General features: G+C 32.1%; 1 protein-coding gene across 1 annotated transcript; it reads left to right on the forward strand.

Moving 5' to 3' along the window:
* The first annotated feature begins 486 nt into the window (after positions 1–486).
* LOC129220034 (zinc transporter ZIP10-like) lies at positions 487–22,069 on the forward strand. Its single transcript, XM_054854366.1, has 11 exons — positions 487–585; positions 3,182–3,277; positions 5,755–6,851; positions 7,730–7,895; positions 10,163–10,332; positions 10,828–11,001; positions 12,667–12,756; positions 13,343–13,448; positions 14,399–14,551; positions 18,269–18,456; positions 19,525–22,069. The coding sequence occupies exons 1-11, from the start codon at positions 567–569 to the stop codon at positions 19,648–19,650; spliced, it is 2,385 nt and encodes a 794-aa protein (XP_054710341.1). The 5' UTR covers positions 487–566; the 3' UTR covers positions 19,651–22,069.
* Positions 22,070–25,379: the final 3,310 nt, after the last annotated feature.

A 25,379-nucleotide genomic window follows, 5' to 3' on the forward strand; every position in this document is an offset into this window, starting at 1 on the left:
AAAACCATTATCATTGGTAACGTAAATCAGGGAAAAGTCAGGGAACTTTTTTTCACAGTTCCTGTCGCCACCCTGTACTGGTGTAAAATATACTGTTTTCAAAGTACAATGTACTGTTACATGTCTTTAGGTTAAAAACTCACCTTCCTGATATTGTTACTTAAATTTAGTTTATTGTACTAAACTGTGTTTGTTTGACACTGTTTTCTATGATTTTATCTTTTTCATAGCATACAAATTTCTAAGCAAAGTGGGGAGCAGTACTTTGGAGGTACACTGTATATATGTATAATCTCCCAATTTAGTTAGGCAACTTTTGTAATTTCAAGTTTTGCTTGACAAAATGTTTGAAAGCATTTAGCAGCAGAGCTGATCAATTACCTGTTGATTTGGTATTTTATTCGTCAAGAGTGAATGTAAGTCAGCAGTTACGCTCTAAAAACATGTCATATTGATTTTTTTTTTCTGTTTTCTAGTGTTTCAATGCTGAGCAAATCTTAGAAATTTCATCTTTAAATGAAGTTGCTACACAAAAAGAGGAAGTGCGCCAGGTGTTGAGAGTACTGATGGGCAAAATATTTCAAGGTAAAAGCGTTGGATTTGTTCAAAATATTTTCTCTAATAATGTTACAAATTCTATAAATAGTAATTATTGTAGTAACGTAACCTGTAAATAGTTTCCCGTAATAAATATACAGCCCCTATACGTTCGGCTGAAGGATACGATCCCCTATTTTTCATTGATAAGATTCGTGAATGAATAAAAAGAATATTTTCAAGAAGCATTTGGAATCTTGTGGAATATTTGAGAGTTCTCTTTCGGTGTGTATAAAAAGCGTTATGCATGATAAAAAGTTGAGTTTTGATTGAGAATTTGTACTGTTAGCTCTGTTTATTGCAAGGCATTTTGCTGTGTTGTTTTTCATATTTGGAAGTAAATACGTGTGTAACCGTTGAGTTTACGGTGTTGTGTGATATTTGCTTAATTGCTGATGATTAATTTAGCAGTTGTTGACGATCTTTCCTGTACATAGTGTAAATAAATTTCCTGTATTTTTAATCAAGAACTGTGTCGTCCTTTCAAGAAAGTTGGAAGTCCCACCGGATCCGTTACAATATTATATTATGCCAAGGTTTACGCGTTCAAGATTACTGTTGAAATAAATTTGATGGCAGTATTAATCAATCTATATCTATCTACATTCGGCGCTGCTTAATGTGATCATGGTTAATGTTATCATTCGCTTCGTTATCAGAATCACAAAGTTCAGGAACACTTGTATGTTAACACACGTTAAAAAAGTCGGATATTGTAATCAGCATCTTCGTTTATTGTTATCACTTTTTCATAAACTTTCAATTTTTTTCCCCGTTTTTGGTCCTCAATTAACAGAAATACATGGGCAAACCCTGACGAGACTAACTTTCTGTGTAGCATTTTGTGGTTTTCAATAGCAGTTCAAAATTTTTCTAGGAATGGAGCTACAGAAAGTTCGCCCCGAGTGACCACAGACTCCCCCTAAGAAAACTTTCTTTTGCACCTAAAAAAATTCAGTTGCTGGACATGTTGCAGGCATTGATGTAGGATCTCCATTGTTGCCATTACTTTGTAAACTATTAAATAACTGTGTCGCGATTGAAAACAAAGGGAAGTTAAATTAAAATCTAAACAAGCAAAACCATGCTGGGAAAGATAGAAAAGCTGAATGTGCTTTGAAACTGGTTTACGAATGTCAGGGATAACGGTCATATTTTACTTCACCTATTACTATGTGATTAAAAATTGCATAATTTCGCTTCAACTTTTTATAATTCAGATATTTCCATTTTGTTAGTTTAATAATTTATAATTTTAAACTGCGTTCAGTGGAGTCATTGTGATTTTATTTTGAGGTTGCCAAAATAAATGCACCTTAATTGGAAAAAAAATCATTATTTTGTGTCACCTGGATTCTTTTCGGTTATTGTTATCAGTCGGTTATTGTTATCAAATTGTATTTGTCCCAAAGTGATCACATTAAGCGGCCCCTACCCGATATCACTATTTGTTTGAAAAAACATTTTCTTTTTCTCCAGTCGTGTCTTATTCGAATTTTGCAAACGTGGGGTAGGGGTGACGGTTAGGGGCAAAAGATGAATCCTCAATGCAACTTTTGTGGGAAAATAACAAAAACCAAGTCAACATATATGTGAAAGCATTTTTTTTCAAAGGTGAGGAGGGGGGAGCAATTGACGCCCGCTGATCCCCCTAATTGAAATTCCTGTCTCTCTCTGTTTATTTCTTCTACCTATGGGGGGGGGGGACCCAAAAGAAATCCGATTAATAGTGCAATGCCAATCTTAGATGTAGTAGTGTTGCCCAGCTAGATGGCTCAGGTACAGACCTTCACTAACCAGCTGTGCAAGTGGCGTCAGTGTAGTTGATAACTTCTGATCATAGTGTTGCTTTCTGTCTGCGAACTCATTATGGCAGATTTAAAAGAACAAACTGTAAGCATGAAATTTTGCTTCCTGCTTGAAATGTCTGCAACGGAATAGCTTACCAAATGTTACAACAAGCTTTCAAGAACGATGCTATGAGCCGTACACAAGTTTTCAAGTGGTTTGGGCATTTTAAACGTGGTAGCATGAGCTGTTGAAGATCATGATTGTTCTGAGTGCCCTTCAACGTTTTGAAATGATGAAAACGTTGAAAAAAATCCCCCAAAAAATCAACAAGAGTCGTCATTTTATGATTGAGGAAACTTATAAGAAACAAGAGTGAGTTGGAGCTCGCGCAGGCAATCAGAATAATGGTTCTTTTACCATGATAACGCTGCCGTTCACTCGGCATTCACTATTAACCACTACTTGGCACGGGTGGCTAGTCGTTCCTTGATCCCTGTATTCTCCAGACCTACCCCCCGTGATCTTTTTCTGTTCCCGAGGATGAAAAAAATTCTGAAAGTGAAGCGTTTTTATGATGTAGAGGTTGTAAAAACTGCTTCGCAATGGGCTTCTAACAGTGGAAAAAAAGAATTAACAAGTGTATTGCATCTAAGGGTGAACACTTTGAAGGAGACTAAAGAAATTTTGTGAATAAATTAATATAGAAATATCTTAGAAAAAAAATTGGTTATTTTTGGGTCCCCCCTCGTATATTGAACTTAAAAATTGATTGACTTTTTTTTTTATTTACTAGGTCATTGTATAGAGGCTGATGAATCAGTGACAGACTTTTTAGATGACATCTTCCACCACTATGGGGACTCTTGTACCCCTTACATGAACCTCAAAGGTATTTGTTTCATATTTCAATTACTTTCTTATTCAAGTCAATTTAGTTTTTTGGAAATTTTGCTTAGAGAATAGTTTTTCCTAAGATGCTATACAAAAGTAGACTTGCGAGACATCCCAATTTGACCGGGACAGTAACGGTTTTCAGACAAAATCCCGTTGTCTCGGCCAGTTTACTTCTCATCCCGGTAAAAAATAAGTTTGGGTGCAGATAACCAGAAAAGTCTGAAAATAATTAATTGTGAAGGATTATTTAATATATTTATTTTGTCATATGAAACCATGATTGAGAAAATTATTATAGAATTCGATTGTAAGGCATTTTACAGCAATAATAAAGGCAAAATATTGTTCAAATGTTTATTTCTCATTCAAAGTGTTTCTTCTTACTAAAGTATAACTTATAAATTTTTGAATGTAAGAAAAGAAATGCTCAAATTTATCTGCTTGTGTCATATATTATTGCATGTGGTTTAGGCTCAAAATTAGTAACCATAGGAGTGTGTACTCTTTTGAATACTTGCGATTCGGGGGAGGGGGGGGGGGCATTCTGGTGTCCTGGTTGAACTTTTCAGAAATCTACCCAGCCTATACAAGAGGATTTAGATCAATATCTCACTGTGCAGTTAAGTGGAGTATGTGGTTCAATGTTGAAAAATGTCAAGTGCTTCATTGAATTGAGAATGCAAACTTGTATTTTCAGGGATCTATCTTGGGGGAAGAAGAAATTTTGTAGATCTGGGTCTTTCAATCAGTCCAGACCTTTAGTTTTATCAGTAGTGCATTAACAAAGCAACTGGACAAGGGACAAAGCCAACAGGGTTATACCGATGCGATTCCTCCAGTTTGCTATTTCGATTCAGTGTGTGGGATCGGTCTAAAAATTCTTTCTCAGACCACACTCATCGTGAGAAAAACATGTTACACTGGTGTTTTATATCTGTCACCAGAATGGGAGCTGGATAAGTATAAGACCACACGTAAATACGGCCTTTGCTCACCTTTTCTAAGAAATGTTTGAAAGGAGATCTTCAAAGTAGCTGAATTTTATCCGGAGCTGGACATTTGTTGTGAACATAAAATTTCTCCGTTTGGTGTGATATGTCTGTGACACTATAGGGAACATTTTTCAACCACACTGTCAATGCAGTTGAAACCTCAGACAGCAGAAGGAAAAGATCTTTAAGCATTTTTGTCAACATCATCTGACTGTTGTAAACAGGGGTGCATTCCCCGCCAAACGAATACCGGTATATAAGAGAAAATAAATAGGTCAAAGGGGAGACACTCGGAGAGCAAAGAGCTGGGAGTCACGGACTATGGCTCTCGTAGTTCAAAATATCTTTGTAACATTAAATAATCTGTAATTTGTAACATAGCTGTAAATATTGATCGCATTAAACGTCTCTATAAGTCCATGCATTCTCTTTTCATCTTTACACAAGAGGTGGAAACGGTACAGGGTGGACAAAGCATCAGGGTTTTATCAATATGTCTATTTCACAAAATTCTAAACGACTCCCCCCCCCCCCATTGTACAGAAGTTTGCTAAGACCTCATTTAAAAAATGCTGTTCAGTTTTGGTCTCCTTATCTTAAACATATCAAAGGAGGACTATACGATTAGTAAATGAGCTTTCTATTTTAGATTATGATTCCAGATTTAGAATTCCTAATATGTATAGTCTTGAGCAAAGTAGAGTTTAGATGGGACATGGTCCTGTTATTTAAGTTTAATAAATGGATAACGTTTCTGGACTGAATTATTGCACAGATGGCAGAATCAGGGGTCATTGCTTTAAGCTTTTCAAATCTCAAACTAATCTTGAATTCAGGGAAAATTACTACTTCTATAGGGTTGTAGGTGTTTGGAATAGTTTACCAGAAGCAGCTGTTACTTGTAGTGGGATGAATAGTTTTAAGAGGGCAATTGATAAATTGACTAGAGCCTGCTTCTAGTTGTCCCTTTTGTATTTGTATCCAAAGTTTAAATAATAAAAATAAATTAGGACTTTGGACAGAAAATAATTAAACAAAAGGGGATCATTGAAAAAAAAAATGCATCAGCAATGTGAAAAGTAAAATAACAAAAAGTTGAAATTAAAAAAAAGAAATGTTTTGATTGACGAAAACTAAGACTGAAACTTGGGACTATGAGCCTTGGATGAGCCTCAAAAATGCAAATTCCAACATTTACTTCTGTGAAACAAGAGAGATAATGGGCAAATGCTCTGTATACCTCTAATGACAACAAGAAGCAAACATTATGATGGCTTTGTTCATTTAAAAATATATTTAAAAAAGAGCAAGAAAAGATATCTAAAATTTGTTTTAAAATGGTTTGTTTGTCAATTAATTACAAAAATACTAAATCAATTGAGATATGTTTCATTGTAAATGGTTTCTTTCCTCTCTTTCAGAAATCATTTTTTCTTGAAAAATAAATTTCTTGTTTAAAACATTATTATTACTATTTTAGGGCTTAAAAGAATGATTCATGACCTTCAAAACGCTGGCCACAGCCATGATCATGATCGCAGTCACGATCATGATCACACCCATCATTCTCATGATCATAGCAAAGATCCTCATGAACATGAGCACCATAATGAATGTCATCATTCCAATGAACTGTTTTCACTTTACCATAATCATGATCATCATAGCCATTCGGATAACCAGAACAGTGCAAGTGGTGGAAGATTTGCCAGCCACAAACATCATGATCATGATGATCACACAGACCACGATCATGATCATGACCACTCCGGCCATGATCACGATCATTCTATCAAACATGACCGTCTTATACACAGCCATGGTGATGATGATAGCCACAGTAGTCAGCATGTCTATAATGAGCATGAACATGATGACCATTTAATCAACTCTGAACATGACCATGAAAGCTCTACTCCAAGCAATATGGTTATTCAGAATCTTACTGATACTATACATCAAGAGGAGCATAACCACAAAGAACATTCTGACCATCAAGAGGAGCATAATCACAAAAAACATTCTGACCATCAAGAGGAGCATAATCACAAAGAACATTCCGACCATGTGCTTCGAAATAAAGCTGAGAGTATGAACTCCAGTGCAGAAGCTGAAGGCAATAAAGATACTTCACCAGTGCCTGAGGAAATAGACTTACAACCTGTCTCTAACATTAGCATTTACAATGCTTCACATGCAGATGGACATCACATGCTGCATTATGAATCTACCATTGGTATTGGGAGCTCTGAGCCAATAACCACAAAGGAAAATATTGATTGGATGTCTACAGCGGCTTCATCAGCTGTTAGTTCTAGATTTCAGAGATCAGCATCAGAGGATAGGGATCCTACTGTTTCTAAAGATCTAACAGCTGAAAGTGGGGATTTTAATGTCCCATCTTCATCCTTGAAAAGTGATTTCTTCCATCAGGTTGAAAGGCAGAAAGAAAAAGATGAAACATATCAGCAGTCGGATGATGTGAAGAAGGTCTATTTGCTTCGTAATGGGGAAAATGAAAGGCAAACAGATTCTACTTTACAGTTAAATGACAAATTTGCTAGTTTAGCAACAAAGGTAATTTTTTTTTAATTTTCCTCCATTAAAATTTCATTGTTACATCTATGAATCCTTAAAGAAACTTAGGAAAATTAATGGGATCATGGAGTTTAATGTATGTACATTGCATTTTTTTGTCGAATTTTGTTTTGCTTGATTTTAAAAGTTACCAAATGACCTTTTATTCAATAGAAATTTTACCTTTTATATTATTGGTTTGCTTTTGTATTTACTTTTATTTGTGTCTATTATTTTGTTATGAGAAAAATTGCTTTCTTCGGTTTTTCGACTCAAATGTTGTTTAGTTTTGCATTTCATATCCTACTCAGACTTCTTTTGTGCAAATATCTTTTATTGCAAAAAAAAAAAAAAAAAAATCTTATAAGCTTTATGCTTTTAAGTGAGCAAAAGAAAAAAAAGTAGCAACATTGAGATAACAGTAAGTAACTGGATAAATAATATTCTTATTTATACCCAATGTGTTAATTGGGAAAGTGAAATCCCTCAACATTATTGTTGGATGTCAAAAATGTGTGCAATACCCTTTTTTTATTTTTTAAAATTTTATTTTAATGTATCCTTTTTATAAAGAAAGCTAGTATATGCAAGTTATCCTGAATTCCTAAGTTGTCTTCACACTTTATCATTTTAATCAACTTTTGTTCATTTAGAAATGATACAAATTTAAATCATGCTCATGTGTTTTTTCTTCTAGTTTTTAAACTATTTAATAAAATTCGTTTTTGATGTAAACAAGATTATTTAAATATATTTTGGGTGTTGTTAAATTATTCAATTTCTTTCAGCAATTAGGAAGCTCATTGTGTAAGTAAAACTAAAAATATATTTAAAGATTCAAACTTGAACAGATTTAACAGAAAATTCTTTGTTTCTAGTGTCTGAGTGTTGAAGATTTAATTTTAAAATTTGGCCATCAACAAAACAGTTCACTTAGTAAAGGAGATTTCCTCGATTTGTGCCCTGCTCTTATTCAGCAGATAGTTAGTGGTGTCTGCACTGAACCTGCTCCTCCCCCTGCTCCTGCTCCATCTCGTGCAGAAGGTACTATGCTGACAAATTTGTTATCTTCTGTCTTGCAATGGTTGATGTTTGTTGTATGAAATAGTATTGGTTAGTGCTACATATTGAAATTCTAACTCTTTTTTTTTTTAATGAGAGAAACTTTTATATTTTGTTTTAAATGTACATGTGTATATATATATATGTATTTTAAATTCTAATAATGAGTTCCCTTTTGATGAATTATTTTTCGCTTCAGGAAAATTAAGTGACTTTTATTGGCTTAAAATCATTCTTTAATAAGTGAAAAAATTATTCAAATCTTGTATTAAATTTAAATATTCTTTCCTAAATATGATTTAGTGCCGGGTTCTGTCACTAAACTATGTTGCTCCTTCTGTTTAGTTTTTTTAGAATCAGAAATGAATAAATAATTAAGATTAAAATATACGAAAAAGTGTAATGATCCAGCATTATAATATTATGAGAAACTGAAACAGTTTAAACAGTAGATTTTAATAGATTAACTTTTGTTTCTGCTAGCTTGCTATCAGCATAATTTGATTGATGAGAAAAATTAAGTCCTATGAGGTTTATGAAATTAATAACTTTGTAGGGTACAGATGTGTGTATTTGGACGGCTGTGCTAGTGGTTTTAGAGATCATACTAAAATTTGATTTGCTGACCTTTATTATGCTCAGCCAATGCTTTACCGCTAAGCCAAATGAACCTCAATCCTCGGGGCCAAAGTCGCGTTAGGTCTTCTCTGAAGGAGAGTAATAAGTTGCATTATTGCATGGTCAACTTTGTAGTTCTGTTAATTTTAACAGCTTTGCACTGTTTTACTTCTGTTGTCAAAAATTAATAATTGATAGTGAATTTATTATTATGTTATAAAGTGTTCGACATATCCTTTTGTGTTTAAGAAATTTAGGTTACTTCAAGTAGTTTTAAGTGTGTTTTATATGCAGCTTCTAACAACCATGAAGTGGCGCTTCTAACTACATCTATGAATCCTTAAAGAAACTTAGGAAAATTAATGGAATCATAGAGTTTAATGTATGAATATTGCATTTTTTTATCGAATTTTGTTTTGCTTGATTTTAAAAGTTACCAAATGACCATTTATTCAATAGAAATTTTACCTTTAATATTATTGGTTTGCTTTTGTATTTACTTTTATTTGTGTCTATTATTTTGTTATGAGAAAATACTACAGTAAACTCCCGATTATCCGCGGCATAAGGTGGCACGGTAACCGTGGATAAGTGAAAACCACAGATAATCCGAATAATAGGTAAAAAACGATGCTACTGTATACAATAGCTAAAAAATATGAATATCATTCACACATACATTTAAATTACGGCTAAAAACATCATACATTCCATATATTAACATTGAACGTAAAAAAGATACATACTGGTAGTTATAAAAATAATGGAAACACCTGTGAATAAAAGTGACATTTTTGAATGTGCTTTGTACATAATAAAGAATAAAACTAGATATTTGTTTTTTTTTTATATAAATAGCAATGTACATATTCTGGTAGTATATGGTGGATTAACTAAAGTTCTGGATGTCTTGGATTTTTTTCAAGCACGTGAAATATCAGACCCCTCTAATTTTAAAAAAGAAGACAAATTGTTGGAGCGCGTCTAGCTGAAGCAAGTGTAACTGAAACATTTGGTGTTTCTAGAGGTACAGTATCTAAAGTCATGACAGCATACACGCAGCGTGGTAAGACATGCTCGGCAAAGGGAAATAGTGGATGGAAAGAGAAGCTTAGTAAAGGAAACCGACGGTATTGAAGAGGATTGTAATGTCTAAAAAGCGAACAATATCAGCAAAAAAGACCAGAGAACTCAATCACCATCTGGATTCATCAGTGCGAGTGATTAGTGTCAGAAGGCACCTTTATCAACAGAACATTTATGACAGAGTAGTGATTCCCAATACACTTGTCACAGAGTGTTTCCATTATTTTGATAGCTACCTGTATGCAGAAGCTAATACGAACAATAACAGTCATAAGTTTAAAAAACATTTAATGATTGTTGAAAAAAATGGTGAAAAGACCCGTGGATAACCTGAACCAGGGATAACCTGACCGCCAATAATCGAAAGTTTACTGTATATCGTGAAGTGTAAACATGTATGTTATGCTACAGAACATACATTACAAAACCTCAAAAGCTCAAATTAGATCCAGTGTGATTTTACCCTAAATTATTGTTAATAAGTTTTACTATAAAAGTTATGATTGAATTTTAGTCTAATTGCAATTATGAACTTTCTGAAATAGTTTATGGTTATGGATCGCTGTCAGTTCTGGTGATCAGCTTGACTTCTCTAGCCGGAGTTCTTTTACTGCCCGTCATGACAAAGCGTGCATACAATTACATCATTGCTGGGTTTTATGGTCTTGCCTTTAGTACACTTGCTGGAGATGCCTTATTGCACCTCATGCCACAGGTATGTAAAAACAAATTTTAATTAATTTGTAATTAACAGGAATATTTTAAATATTAGTAAATGTAACTTGGCAAAATATATTTCTTTTTACTGACATCTTAGTTAAATTTTTAATCCTTATGAGCTTTTGTGAGGGAAGGTAAAGGCTGTCAAAAATTTGACACGTTATGATATGTAATTACTTTGAACAAACTCTTCCTAAAAAAGCACTTTTCCAGTATATCAAGCATTCTTAGTTTGGTTGGGCATTGATAAAACTTTGATTGGCATGTTCAACAAAAGAAATAAACATTGATTTTCTTTATGATTATGTCCCCCCCCCCTTCCTGTTAATTATCTTGTTTACATGATTCAAGAGAAAAAGATTGAGTACTGTTGGTTTAATGTCTCTTAAGTTAGTATTCTTTAATCTATTTTGTTTTTTATTGTCAATCATTAAAATGTCTTACTGATACTTTGTGCAAAGAAATGTTTTAATTTCATGTATATTTTCAGTTTTTAGGTCTCCATATGCATGGGTCAGGTGGTTCCCATGAACATTCTCATGATGGTTCATTCCTTGAGCCGTATACTCAGCTGCAACTTGGAGTTTTCTTCACCATCTATGGACTCTTTCTTTTTGAGGCTATACTTTGTGCTTTTTCTTCCAATGGACATAATTCTAGTCAAGTAAGAGAAAAATTGTTTTTATCATTAATGTTATCCCTTTTGCTACTGCAGTCACCTACAGCCTTATTTTTCTTAAGATCTTCCTTCTTTTAAAGTAGGAGTTCAAATATTTGGTCCTCTTGAGGTGAAAGCTACGATAGGGTCATTTCACCATCACGTGCGGGACAAACCAACTCTATAATTTCACAAACATTTTGTTACAGATCTTAATATTTTAATTAAACAGGAGTAAGCACATCTTTACATTCATTACAAAGATACTCCTGATACAGTATTATTTTTATTAAATAACTTTGTTACTTAAATTTTAATTTATTTGCATGTGTCACTTGCGGGATATCCATATCAACTTCTTGTAGTTTACTATTTTAATTTCTCATTTTTTTGCTCTATTAATACAGCAGTGACAAAACAAATTGTAGGTTTTGAAAGCTAAGGCTCCAACTTAAAGGAAAAAATACCTATGTTGAGAAATAATATTTTTAACCGTAAAAACAAATATGTATATGGCCATTCCACTGAACACGGTCATTTTGTCCCACACATGACGGTTCCTGTGTTTCATAAAAAAGAAATAATTCTAAAAGGTGACAACGAAACTTTTTGCTTAAGTTCCGCATACGTTTGTGATTTCTTAAGCAACAAAATTTTGTTCATTATCTTTTCAAACTTATTTTTGATGAAATGTCTGAAGCATCACATGCAGGTCAAAATTACTGTTTTCCATGGAATGGCTCAATATATTTCAGTTGGCTTAATTATGCTGATTGCCAGTGGTGCACGCACACAGGAAATTTTCAAGGGAATGCTCCAGAGTCTAAAGTTCACCATTCTCATATCATACTACCCCAATACGCCGCCAAACAAATTCTTTTGATTTTTTCAAATTTTGGGGGGAAAATGTATTTAAAAAAAATATATTTAATACATTATTTAGCATTAATTAACCAAATAAATTATAACTAGCACTTAAGTTATTGTGTTTTCTGGTAATTAAATTATGTATTTACTTTTTCCATAATTCAGAAAGAAAAAAAAGGAAACTCATTTGCGGTACTAAGAATCTTCCATTACCTCCTGAATATTTTGTTTTTCATCTTCATGTACATTTATCACAAGAGATTATAAAAACAAAAAAGTCACACTATAATTTTGATCATTAATTTTTGCAATAAAATTTTAAAATCACATTTTACAACTAAAAATCTAAGTGGATTTATGCTGCATTGAAAGAATACCTGCGCTACTTAGTCATGTAGAATCATGAAATGAACATAATGAATGAAATTTTTTCTCTGTCAATACGTGGAATTTCTAGTACACATAGTGAAATGGCTATGATATAAATGGGATTATAGACACTTGATAACAGATCAAGGGTGATAGGGGGAGGCGTCTCGAAAACCTGGACACCCCCTTTTGTGCACCACTGCTGGCTTATAAAAACACTTTTCTCAAGATTTTCAAACTTTTATCATTCCCCTTTTGATTTGTTAAAAGCATAAAAATTTCATTGAAGGTATCAATCAATTAATAAAAAATATTAAAGGAGGTTTGTATTGGTGACAATATTTTTTTTAAACTCTTTTTTTTATCTATGCAATTTCAGTACTCTTGCATAGTTGTTTAGAATTTGTGTATTATTTGTACATTTTTATTTTATAGGACAATAAAAGTCATGGTCACAGTCATGTTCATATTGCAGATCAATTGCCAACTTTGATTTCTGTCAAAAGTAAATCAGAAACACAGCTGGTAAGAAAAGAGATGAAACTTTTTGCTTACCAAAAGTTAATTTTGAACTATGTATAATCTGGAGAGAAATGAGATAATCTCAAATACAGACTCATTTTAAGAGGAAACATTTATATATTTGAATTTTAGTGTTTCAATTTTCTTTAAAGATAGTAAAATCTGATGAAGCTTCCACATCCTAATCTTTTCCCCTCTTTCTTTTGCCTGATTTTTCTTAAGAGTGCTACCATTTTTTTGTGTATGTATTTTTTCTTTATTTTCCAGATTGTAGCAATATTTGAATCAGGTCTGTCATATCTTACCTTATAATTTAATAATATTAAATAGGCATTGTGCCTCTGTTCCTTTCACGTGAGGCCAAAGAATACGTTATCAACCAGCAATCAATGTCCTGAATTTGAAGTGTTTCAAAATATTTTATAGAAGCAATTTCTACTTAATTTCCTATTAGTTCAGAAAAGTTTCAATTATTCAAGCATAAACTGGTTCATAATTTTTCATTTATTTCTTTCACTTTAATTTCATGATTTGATAAAAGAATGTTCTGAGTTTTTTCTGAAAACTGAGCTTGTATTTTCTTTTCCAGCCTGTTTCGAGAGACCAGTCGAGTTCGTCCTTAGATACAGAAATCGTTGATATGGATTCCATTAAAAAGCCACCAAATTTGATGGTTGCCAAGCCTTTATTCTGTGGTAAACAATTTTAGATTCATAACTTTGTTTATTTTACAAATAAGTATCCCATATGTCTTCTACTTGAATTTCATATCACTCAATAGACTTAAAATGGAAGTATGCAATTCAGTTAACAGATTTATTTTGGCCAACATTTATAAATTTCAAATACAGTAAAATTTCATTACAGCAAACAACACCATCACAATGAAATATCTGTTATCTGCAAAATAAATGCTGAATGCCGCTTAAATTGCTACTACATTGTTTTAGTTCCATCACAATGAAAATATCGTTACAGTGAAAAAAAAAAGGTTGGTTAGTGGTACTGCTTAATAAAACTCATACTGAATGGCGGCACTCTTCCAGCAGAGGTCAAAAAAAAAAAAAAAAAAAAAATCAGTAAACTTATAAATTTATTCAGTTGATTTCTCTGTCATTAAAATGTAAATTTTTCAAGGAAAAAAAATTGGTTATATAATACATAATTTACGTTTCATTGAAAGTTTTAACAGGTGAATAGTACTTTTTAAAACCCATTTTTTCACTCTCACATTTTTGGTTACTTCTAGTTATTGAATTGATACTGAACGAACTGAAAGGAATGTCTAAAACCGTATCAAACTGAACATGTTATTGAACAAGTAAAAAAATATATATATTTGGTTCACTTTAATTGATTCCTCAATGAAAAAATTTAGCAAACAGCATTATTTCTTCTTTGTATTCTCATCATATAGGGGTGCCTCTCGATAATCATAGTCGCATTTAAATGCTTCATGTATTGTATGTGTTCAGGCATTTTACACAAGTCCTGTTCGCCTAATCTCAATCAGACCAGCCAGTTATTAGGACCAAAACGTCCCAATTTGATCTGGTTAACTGGAATCAACTGTAATTTGTTTTCCTTCTAAATGTATCCCTTTTAATATGGTGTGACATATAATAACTTGCTTTTCTTTTTATAGGACTGACTTCTATGGCTTTAGTTGTCACTCTGGGGGACTCTATTCACAATTTTGGGGATGGGCTGGCTATAGGGGCTGCTTTTTCCACTGGTGTTCGTGGAGGTCTCTCTACTGCCATTGCTGTTTTCTGTCATGAGCTTCCCCATGAATTTGGTGAGTATTGAAGACATATTTTGTAAGCTTGTCAACAAGGATAATAATGATATTTTGAAATTTTACTAGTTTTTCCTTCAACCTTTAATTTTTATGATACATGAAAAGCAATCATTTAACATACAAAGAACTAAATATTTTTTAGCTATTTGACTTTTTTTGGCATTTAGCCTGTTCATTAAGGCAATGTAATCCTAAAGAGAGTTTCAGGTTGAATACCAGCAGTCAACAGATCCTTTGTTGATGGTGACTGGTGCACCTAAATTTTGTTGTGGTCACAGTCCTCCTTGTTCTCATAACAAGTCGATACAAATGGATATTATACTGCATATAATAATGCTATTGCTCCTTGGTACCCTAGCTGGTACCACCCCATTAAGGTAACTTCCATCACCCCCATAGACCTAGAACTACATCCCCAAAATGCCTGTCCTAGAGTTTATCCTTCAAAAAAAATTTAGGGGCTCTTCGCCTTGCTCACTGCCACTCACCAACCCTCAAAGATTGCTTCACAATCTTATTTGGTTTGCAGGGATTTAAAGCCCCTTTTAAGAAAAAACAGATTAAAATTCACATTATCATTAAAACAAAATAAAAATTGCTCTCCTCTTTCAATACAAAACAGAACTTAGCAAAGAGCTCATTAAATTTAGAAGCATATTAAAATCCTACTCCAACCTCAAACAAACAGAACTTGATAAAAATATGTATAACAAAATCATTTTGAACGTTTGAAAAGTTGCTTTCAAATTCGTGGTCTCTAGTAATATTTTGCTTTTTAGCTTTTGCATTAAATCAAGAATGCATAGAACTTTCTCTTGATTAGAAATCCTTATATGTGCTGTTCTGGTTAATTGAAAAGTTCTGGTTGATGGAAAAATATGTGCTGTTCTGGTTGATTGGAACATGCTCAATCTAATGCTAAGGGAATGTTAAGGAATGTAGGAAATTTTTGATCCTTGCAATAGGCAATTTATATGAAATGTTAGCTTAAAAAACTAATTTGAAGTTTAAAACAACAGACCCCAGGTGCAAACTCTTGGGGCTTGAAGCAATTTTGTACGAAATTTCAAGGCTGTAGGTGCTATGGGCAGTCTTGCATAATATAGACATACGTGCGAACGGCGATTGCAGAAAATTTTTGGCTCTGCAGAAAATTTTTTTTAAAACTACTAACGCTAATTTAACACTAGAAAGACGGAAGCAGTCATTTTGACCACAAACGGTTTTCAAATGTTCATATTTGCTGCGTTTAATTTTCAAACTGTTTTTCCTTCATTGACTTTTCTTAACTATCTATTAAGATCTTACAATAGTAACTTTTTTTCTTTAAGATTATTATTATAGTCGCTATAAATGTTTATACTTAGAAAGACTGACTACGGTCATTTTGACCACTAAGTGAACCTTTCTTTATGCATCCGTTTTCTTCTTTTTTCCCTTATCAGTTGTGTGTACTATGGACTATTGTTAGTTGTCTGGGTGAATAATGTTCTTTTGAGCTTGAGTAGTACCTGCTAGTGAGGTTTAATTCTTTGAACTGTTAGGAAAATGCAAAACACCTGCTAGTTGCATGGTTTCAGTTTTCTGCTTTCTGTACGGGGGGCAAAGTTGAGAAAGGTAAATTTGAAAAACATGTGACTGCACACGTGAAATTACTTTGGGTCTAAAAAGAAGTAAACATAAACAGGTAAATTCCAAAAATGTTTTCTAGAACTCTTTTGTGCACCAAAACATGTGCTTTGCTTGAAGCATTGACGTTTATTTTCTTCGATGATCATGAAGTGCTCAGTCACTTAATTATCTTCATGATGTCGAGAAGAACTGTTGACAAGCAAAACTTATAGGAACATTAATTCCTGAAGCTGTTACATATTTATCTAAAACAGATTATGGTTCAAATGAACAGTCTGACTTATCTGAAGAGAAATACTGTATATTCCTAGCAATGGGAAAAGTTTGCTTTCATGAGATTATTGCAAATATTTTTCGGAGCCTAGATTTGCAGAAAAGGACTGTTCTTCTGAGTTAGAATCAGAAGAAACCTCGCTAATAAAAACTGATGCTCAAAATATAAAAAGCAGTGAAAGAAAAAGGAAAAAGGGTCCAACGCCGAAAAAAAAGGGGAAAATTTCAAAAATAGAACGCCTATTTCTCCAATTTCCTCCAAGTCACCTTCACTGATCAATTTTGCTGCATATAAATATCTACCTCAGGAAAAAGATTAAAATAGTGTGAAATTAAACTATGCGGAAATAAATCTACGAGCATTTGTTCTGATTGCCAAGAAAAAAAACTGTTAATCGCTAATGTACCAGTGACGTGATAACATAAGTATTTTGAAATACTGTAAAAGATATTAATGTACGATATCTTGCGATATTTAGATATTTTTTAAACCAAACACATGCATGGTTGATAATAGTACTTGTTAGTTATTACATGCTAAGAAAATTTCTTCTTTTTTGTGCGAATTTGTTCTTTCTCAATGCCAGTTGTGTAAAGCATGTGTAATTCACTTGATCAAACATAAAATTTAAAAAAAAGCTATCTGAGACTTACTTGCAGACTATATTATGATTAAATTGTTAAATTAAACTCTGACATGTTGAAACAAATCTTTTCTATGGTTAAAAATCTCGAAAGGGGGAAATTTCGAATCTTTTAAGTATAGCTGTCAAAGTGACCGCTGCTAGTCTTTCTAGGTATACGCATAACGCCGTCTTTCTAGTGTTAAAAAAAAAAGAAGAAATAGAAAAAAAAACACTATTTTTTTTCTTCTGAATCTTGTGCAACATTAACCTAAACAATAATGATTTCTTCTTGAAATCATGACCATAGTACGCTAATTACTTAAAAACAAAGTAGTAAACAGTTGCAAATGGAGACTGCTTCTACTATGACTGTATGATTTTTTATTTTACACAACCTGAATCGCTTAAGAGGAAATTCAAGCTATGTAAAATAAAGTGCTGTAAATTGAGTTTCATTGCGTTGGCGTTGAGAAAGAGAGAAAATTAGAAGTACAGATAATCCGCAGCAGCGTATAATCTGCACTTCAGTAATTTAAAACTTTTAAACAGATAATATGCAGAAAAATACGGTATTTATTTTTGCAGAAATACTTAATTTTAAACAAAAAGGTAATTTTTGTCGATTTGTTTGCAAAATCAAATATCTTCATAAAATTTTCAAATAAAAAGCAGGTAGCTCATGTTTTATCAGATCTACATGAACTTTTTCACTATAAAATGAAAATAATAGCAATAATTATGTGATTGATATTGGGCAAAAAATAATGGTTAAGGCAGTTTTCTTCAGTTGGTGAAAAGTAAGCGTGAACTATATATGTTACTGTTTAAAAAAAAGATTTAAAAGTTTTTTTTTCTTGCCTTGTTCATATTTTAATACAAATTAAGGATGAATTAGGCAAATTAATTGTTTGCAGAAAATTTTCCAGTTAGGATTTGTGTTCGCAGAAAGCTTTTCATTTTATCCAAGTCTGGCTATTGGTCTCCTGGAGACAGGCTCGCCACAGATAGAATTTCACAATCCCTTTGATGTAACTTTTTTTTTCAATAAATAAAAGAGGAAAAACGTACAGTTTTATAATATGTAATAACTGATGATTCAAAACCTGTTAATTTTATTATTTAAAAATATATTTCTTCAATAGCAATTATGAACATGCATTTAATGCATTTTATATTTTTCTAGGAGATTTTGTTGTTCTTCTTTCAACTGGACTCTCATTTTCCAAAGCTTTGGTTATAAATTTTCTAAGTGGACTGACCTGTTTTGCTGGGCTTTATATTGGAATATACATAGGTGATAATGAAATCGCAAGGAAGTGGATCATGGCCGTTACTGCTGGCATATTTCTCTATGTTGCTCTTGGAGAAATGGTAAATATAAAATAACATGTTGTAAAATATGTGACTGCATACTCTATTGTTATTTTCTAAAGGTGTATTGTATTGAACTAGAATGTATTATTCCATGCACAATTTCGATCAGGTGAAATCTTCAAAATAAAAATACTTTTTGCTCTCATGTCTAGAGATGGGAAACAATTGTTAAAAAAAAAAGAAAAGAAAAAAAATGGAAATTTCAGGGAAACTTTTTTTTTTTGTTTTTTGCCTAGGAAGTTTATTTCTAGTCTAGGAAAATTGAAAATTTAAAAATTTCGGGCACAAAAATAAATTATTTAAAAGTTTGCATGTCAACATTCCAATTCTTTTTTGTTCAAAAAGTTTTTTGTGTTCAGTATTCTTCATGTTTGGTATTCCTTTAATGCATGCAAGACAACATTTTTCTGGAAACGCTAATCTGAACCACACCCCTTTATATGACCAAAGTTTCAGAATGCAAGTTGTATATAATGCAAGTTGGAAAAAAAAAAATAATGCCAGTCATATTGAATGTGTGTGTCGACTTTTGATTATACAGTATATTTATTTCTTGGAATCTTCCAAGAGGTACATGATATGTTCTTCATAAGTATTATTTCATTTCAATTCATTGATTTTATTTCTTTATTTTAATTGATTTATAAATTTTAAATTATTTCGAATAATTCCAACCTTTTTGATGTGTTGAAGCAAAATATTTTTTATAAGTCAAAGGCAGTCTCCTGTTTGTAGTGAAACATTGTATAATGATAGCCTTTCTTTCTACTTCATGTAACAGTACAACAGGCTAGTAGGTATTTGGAATAATTTACCAGAAGAGTTGTTACTTGCATTGGGGTGAATAGATCTTGACCTTCATTGGGGATTGATAAATCGACTAGGACCAGCCTAGCTGTGCCCAGAGCCTGTCGTTCTCGCCACTTTTGTATTGTGCAACTTTTTATGATGAAATTACGTTTGTAATGAAATTTTTATTACAACTTTGCTGTAAACGGGTAAGACTCTAAAAAAATATTTGCAAAGTAGTATTTAATATATTTATTTTTTTCTTTTCTTTTCTAGATACCAGAATTACGTGAGCAAGGCCAAGGTTCACCTTTTAAAATACTTTTAGTGAAAAATTTAGGAATTTTAAGTGGAATCTTAATAATGCTGCTCATTTCTATGTATGAGGAAGAAATGATGTGATTTTTGTTTTTATTAATGCCAATTGTAGCTTTGTAACCATGCTTAACTGCCACAAAATAAGTCTTCCAGATGACTCTGACATTACAGAACTGCCCTTAAAATTATTTTCACTTGAAATTTTGAATCCTAAGAGTTATAACCATATTAATTATTTGGTGAATATAATTTTTAACTGATCAGTTATTATAATATTGTACTTAAATATTATATTTACTTTTTTTTTCGAAAAATAATACAGTTTTTAATTTTTATGAATATTTCCATTTAAGTTGCGGGGAAATTTGCTAAAATTTGCCACCGACTTTTACGATTTTTAAACAATTTTATTACCACCTACACTCATTAGTTTTAATTGCAGCTGTCAGATTTTTGACTTCATTTTAAGTAATAAATTCAATGCTAACCCCCCCTTTTTTATCTTATTTTTTTCTCCCCCCCCCCCCCCCCCCCAATGTTTTTGCTGTACTCCTGCATTTAATAAAAACGTAGATTCAGAGAGCAATTACAACTTTACCAGAATTGTTTTGTAGATGTTCTAAGTTCCGATGTGGTTAAAAATTTCATAATTTTTCTAAATCAAGTTGATGTATTTTTTAAAAAAGGAAGTTACAAAACTTCCTAATGCAAGCAAAACAATTAAAGTTGTACTTTTTTAAAGGAGAGATTCTGTTCTCCAGAGTGATAAAACCCAAGCTTAGTCATTAACAATGTGCCTATTTAAAGTATATGGACGCAAATAACAAATGCAGCTTTTCTAGAAGAATATTTCTGTAGGATGAAGTAGATTTGTGTCATTCTGAAGAAGCAAAAGATATTCAAATCAAATCGATTTAATAATGTATATTAAATTTGTTTTATAGTTTGTGAGCTTTATTTGCAATTTTTGTAGCATTTGCTTCTAATATTTAAGTTTTTTCTTACTATGAGAACTCTGCAAAAATAGCTAATCAACTGTTATCAACTGTATAATAGCTGCCGAATAAGATATATCATCAACTTAAGTTTTAACATGAAAATTGATTTGTTTTTAATTGCAGTTTTTCTAAAAAAGAGATAAATCAGCCTACGCCTCTGCATATTGACTAGGTTGTTATCTAAAACATAGATTCTGTGCTTTCTAAACGTTACAGGTGTATACTTGTTGGTAAATACTTCCAACAAGTTTGTGTATTTATTTTTCTGATCTCCACAAATTATCATTCTAACAAAAGATATTGTGAATGACAGTGGATGACTCATGAAGCAGATCATTAGGAGTTTACTCAGGGGTGAAAGTTTTCAGTCTTCTGATGGATTGCTGTTTAAAAATAAAAATCGAAACTTAATGAGACTGAACAAAAGGAGTTGAAAGGTAATAAATATTCATTGAGTGAGATAAATAAGGGAAGTTTAGAATTTTGTTTTTATTTAACTTGTATATTATGATCATATTTAAGAGAAATTGCTACTCGTTACTGAATGATGAAAAATAAATTATTCTTAAACAAAGTGAAATTTTATTTTTTTTAAAAATCATAATTCTTCAATGTTTGTTAATATTTTCTGATTTTGAATACTTTTGGGTGAAATTAGTTTTTATTTTTTAAGTAATAAGTGCAATCCTTTTTACTTATTAAAAAGTAAATTTAGGATTTGAAAAATTTCCGTCTTGAGAATTTTTGAAACTTTTGCCCCTGAGTTTACTGTATATTAATATTTATTTTTCAGTAACATCCAGTGCTGTAGTTGAAAAAAAAATATTTGGGAGGGGATGCTTTTTAGACCGAAAAATATGCAGTTTACATTACCTAAGCTGTTTTTAATTCAAAAGCTAGACAATTTTTTATAAGTTGGTTTGAAGTAGAAGTTCTGTACTGTAATTTTACAATAGTTAATCCAGGGGTTCCCACCCACTTAGGAGCAAGGGCGCATCCCTCCCCCCATAAATACTGCAAAGACAGCCCCTCCCTCTCAAAAAAAAAAGAAAAAGGCCACCCAAAAAAGAAACTTACTCCTCAAAACAACCCTTCCTAAAAATTTCAATGACCCCTCCCCCTTCTAGACAGGTTCCCCTTGTGAACCAGATATCTAGAAAGATGGTGTTCCTCCCCAACTACAATGTCGTTTTTTAACAATTTTCTTTTGAACCAAACTTTTAGTGTTTTGATTGTGCTGCTGAAGTAAAGGTGATAACTATGGGAGCAAGTTCCGATTTTAATGCTATCCATTGTAGAATGTAGATAATTGAAAGTGAGTTCCTATTGTAAAGAGAGAATTTGTAAGTAAAGGTTTGAGTTTGTCTAATCATTGATCAAAGATCGTTGTTTTGTCATCTTGACTTCTAGTCTTAAAATCATGAATTGCATATTTGTTCATTTGTACATTTAATGTATTGTATCATTTTCATTTGTAAAGTGTATAGTGCATTTACTGGGCTATAATCATTAAAATGATTTTATGAATACATTGTTGTGCTTAGCTTTCTGTGTCTTGTTTCTCTCTGGGTAAAATGTTCAGATATAAGCTTGCTTTTTACAGCATGAAAAGAAGGCAATAGCAATAGAATACATTACATTTTACAATGTGTCAGAAAATTACATACTCATATTTGCTCCAAACATGAGTGTAATTTTCAGACGCATTTAATTCTTAGGTGCTCATTCCAAGAAGAGCTCTGCTTCAAGAAAAGTATTTTTCTGCTTTTTACAAGATTGATCATTTGGAAAACAATCCAATATTTCCTAACTCAAATTAACAAAGTTTTTTTTTTCGGCTGTTAAAATAATTCGTTTATTCAGGGTTTATTATTCGGTAAATAGGGGGTTTTGCCTTCATTTTAATCGAGGGAAAAGAAAAATTCGTTAAATAGGTGTTTGTTAAATCGGGGTGCCACTATACACGGCACATGCATATATAATATCAGTCATCTATTGAACCTTTGACAGCTGAAAGGAAAAATAAGAAAAGAGAGAATTGTAAAAAAGCTCTTGGTGCACCAAAAAAAAAAAAAAATGCTACTCTACATTGGATTTTAATATTTTAATGCAGCTCTCCCTCTTTTGAACAAATATATTAAATTGTTTCAGAGCAGGGAGAGTTTGGTTCATTTGCTTTATGTTCAATTGTTCGAACTAATAACACAATTTTTAGTTTATTTTACGAAGCATGAAGTGGTAGCCAAATTGGCAACGTATGATTGAATATTGAAAATTAATGTTAATGATACAGAGTGTCATTTGCCTGATAAATTAATTTTTGTTGATGGGGGATGCTTCTCAAATTCTTCATGGTCTGGTAAAAACTAATCCCTTTTTGCAAGAAGCTATATCTGTTTACAAACAAAGCTATGTTAAGTGTACAAGGTACATGATTAAAAAACTGGCATTAAAAAATTCTTTGTTAAATTTACAGACTTTTATGAATCTAGCTTTACGGGGAGAAACAACAACATTTTAGCCACTGATGACTGGCTGACTATTTGCCAACTGTTGTCGATGGCAATGAACTTGATGAATTAGATCAAGAGATCAGAAATTACCAAGTGGTTGCTAATTTATCAACAGAGTCTTCTGAAAACAGGGAAAATCTTCAATTCTGGACCACTGTATTTAATATGGAAGGGTTGGTGATAAAAAAAATATTGGTTCTGTCTAAACTAGTTAAGGCAGTATTAACATGTTTTCATGGGCCAACTGTTGAGGGCACTTTCAATTTCATGAATGATATAATCACTGCATCTTGTACATCCCTGAATTGTGATATTTTAGATTCCATCCAAACTATGAAATACTCTTTACCTTCTATTGAAAGAACTTCTTTTCTAAAAACCCTACAAAGGAATATCTGAGCAAAAAGTTACGAGACAACTTAGTAAATAGTTGGTCTGTCTATCAAGTTTCTCTTATCTACAAGAATACCACCATATCTGCTTCAACTTCCTCTTCTACTGTTACTGAATCTGCTTCAGTTAGTATTTTGGAAACCACTATATACAGGGCTCATAGTCCTCCTATATCTCCTATATTTTCACAATTTGTCAGATATTCTCCTATATTTTCTCACTAACTCCTATATTTTTTTCGTCAGATGTTAAATGCTACCCAAAAATGCAAAAACCTTTGATCCATTTTTTCTACTTTCTCCTCTGCTTTGTCGATGTTGGCATATGTACTAAACTTCTGTTTAATTAATTTTATTTTTATGAAATATACAAAATATAGATGATTTTGCTTGCAACTTTTAACTTGTTTTCAATTATTTTTTCCTTTTAATGAGTTAACTTTAATTGTAATAGTAAGTCATGTTAACTTTAAGTTTACGGTTGTAAAGATTGTGAAAGGTTTTTATTTTGTCTCATATAATCTTACATGTAGTTCAAATGAATGGTGGTGGCTCTAAGGATTGTTTTTGAAAATGCTGTGTACAGATTTGATACCAACTCAACTTTGAGTACTTCCAATGTTTCAAAGCTTGTAGCTGGATAAAAAAAAATGTAACTATCTCGATGAACAAAGCCATTTTATAGGATTTTGTCTGCTTTTTTCAAGTTTGTTCTTTTTTTGTGTGTAGATTTTTCGAGAATTTCAGGAATCGTTATAATGCCATTACAATGAGTGCCGGGTAATTGAACCAGCTACTTTAATGGATCAAATCCTCAAAAACAATGCAAAATCCAGTTTCAACATTGAAAAATTGCTGAATATTTGAATCAAACATGGCACTTTAATGAATCAAGCATATGAGACTGACCATTTCCTGCAAACGTGATGCATTAGCGCAGTCTTTTTTTCTTTGGCTTCATTTAGTAAAATTAGTTTTTTTTTCTCTAACTAGTGCAATGAAGGGGAGGCAGAGTGTTGCACACTTTTTGTAATGGTTTTCTCGGGAAAAGTCCAACAAAACTAGTGAGACGTGGAGTCGATGGGACTTGTGCTCTCGGCTTTCTCATTGTTAGTGTTAGCATTGAAGCAATAAGGTACAAATACCGACGACTAAGGGTAGATTTATGACGTTAAAAAAAAATGTCCAAGTTAATTCTCACCTAGTTCTAGCAATCAATAAGAGATGCATTTTTCGAAGCACATAAGTTAAAATCTAAATTTTGTAATTGCTTTTTCATACTGTTTTGCACTAAAATTCTTTAAATAATCAGCGAATGAATATTGTGACTGAGTAGTATACTTCTAATGATATCTCGTTTGACTAAAAACTTAATTTAAGTTCTCTTAAATTGTATGTAGAATTCTACGTTTTAAAATAAAAGAAAAAATGCACACACAATTTTACTTAATTGAATCTAAATTGTTTGAAACAAACATGATTTATATAAGTGGCCGTGGGTACAAAAATTCATTTGCTCTCACATCTGTTACTCTTCACATTACTATGACTTCATGCATTATACAATTGTATTGATAATGGCGCTCAGTTTTTTTTTTTCGTTCGGTGCTTCAAACATAATAGATTCTATACTTTTTCGAAATTCCTATATATTTTCTAAATAACTCCTATATATTTTTCCTTTTAAACTCCTATATATTTTGCTACCATACTCCTATATTTTTCCTTTCAAACTCCTATATATTTTTTTCCACTTGCTATGAGCCCTGTATATATATATATATATATATATTAGATGCCTCTTCCTCAAGTATTGTGCCAGCTTCGAGGAGTTCAGAGCTTTCTTGTGTTACAAGTGGATCAAATAATTTTACTACTTCTGCTGTTACTAATTTTGCTTCAGTTAGTGT

The sequence above is a fragment of the Uloborus diversus genome, chromosome 4 (assembly GCF_026930045.1).
Source record: "Uloborus diversus isolate 005 chromosome 4, Udiv.v.3.1, whole genome shotgun sequence".
In the NCBI taxonomy this organism is placed as follows: domain Eukaryota; kingdom Metazoa; phylum Arthropoda; class Arachnida; order Araneae; family Uloboridae; genus Uloborus; species Uloborus diversus.

Coding starts and splice junctions, on each gene's coding strand:
- LOC129220034 (XM_054854366.1), top strand. Junction 7,896..10,162: donor TGCTCCATCTCGTGCAGAAG/GTACTATGCTGA, acceptor TTTCTGAAATAG/TTTATGGTTATGGATCGCTG. Junction 18,457..19,524: donor ATGTTGCTCTTGGAGAAATG/GTAAATATAAAA, acceptor TTTCTTTTCTAG/ATACCAGAATTACGTGAGCA.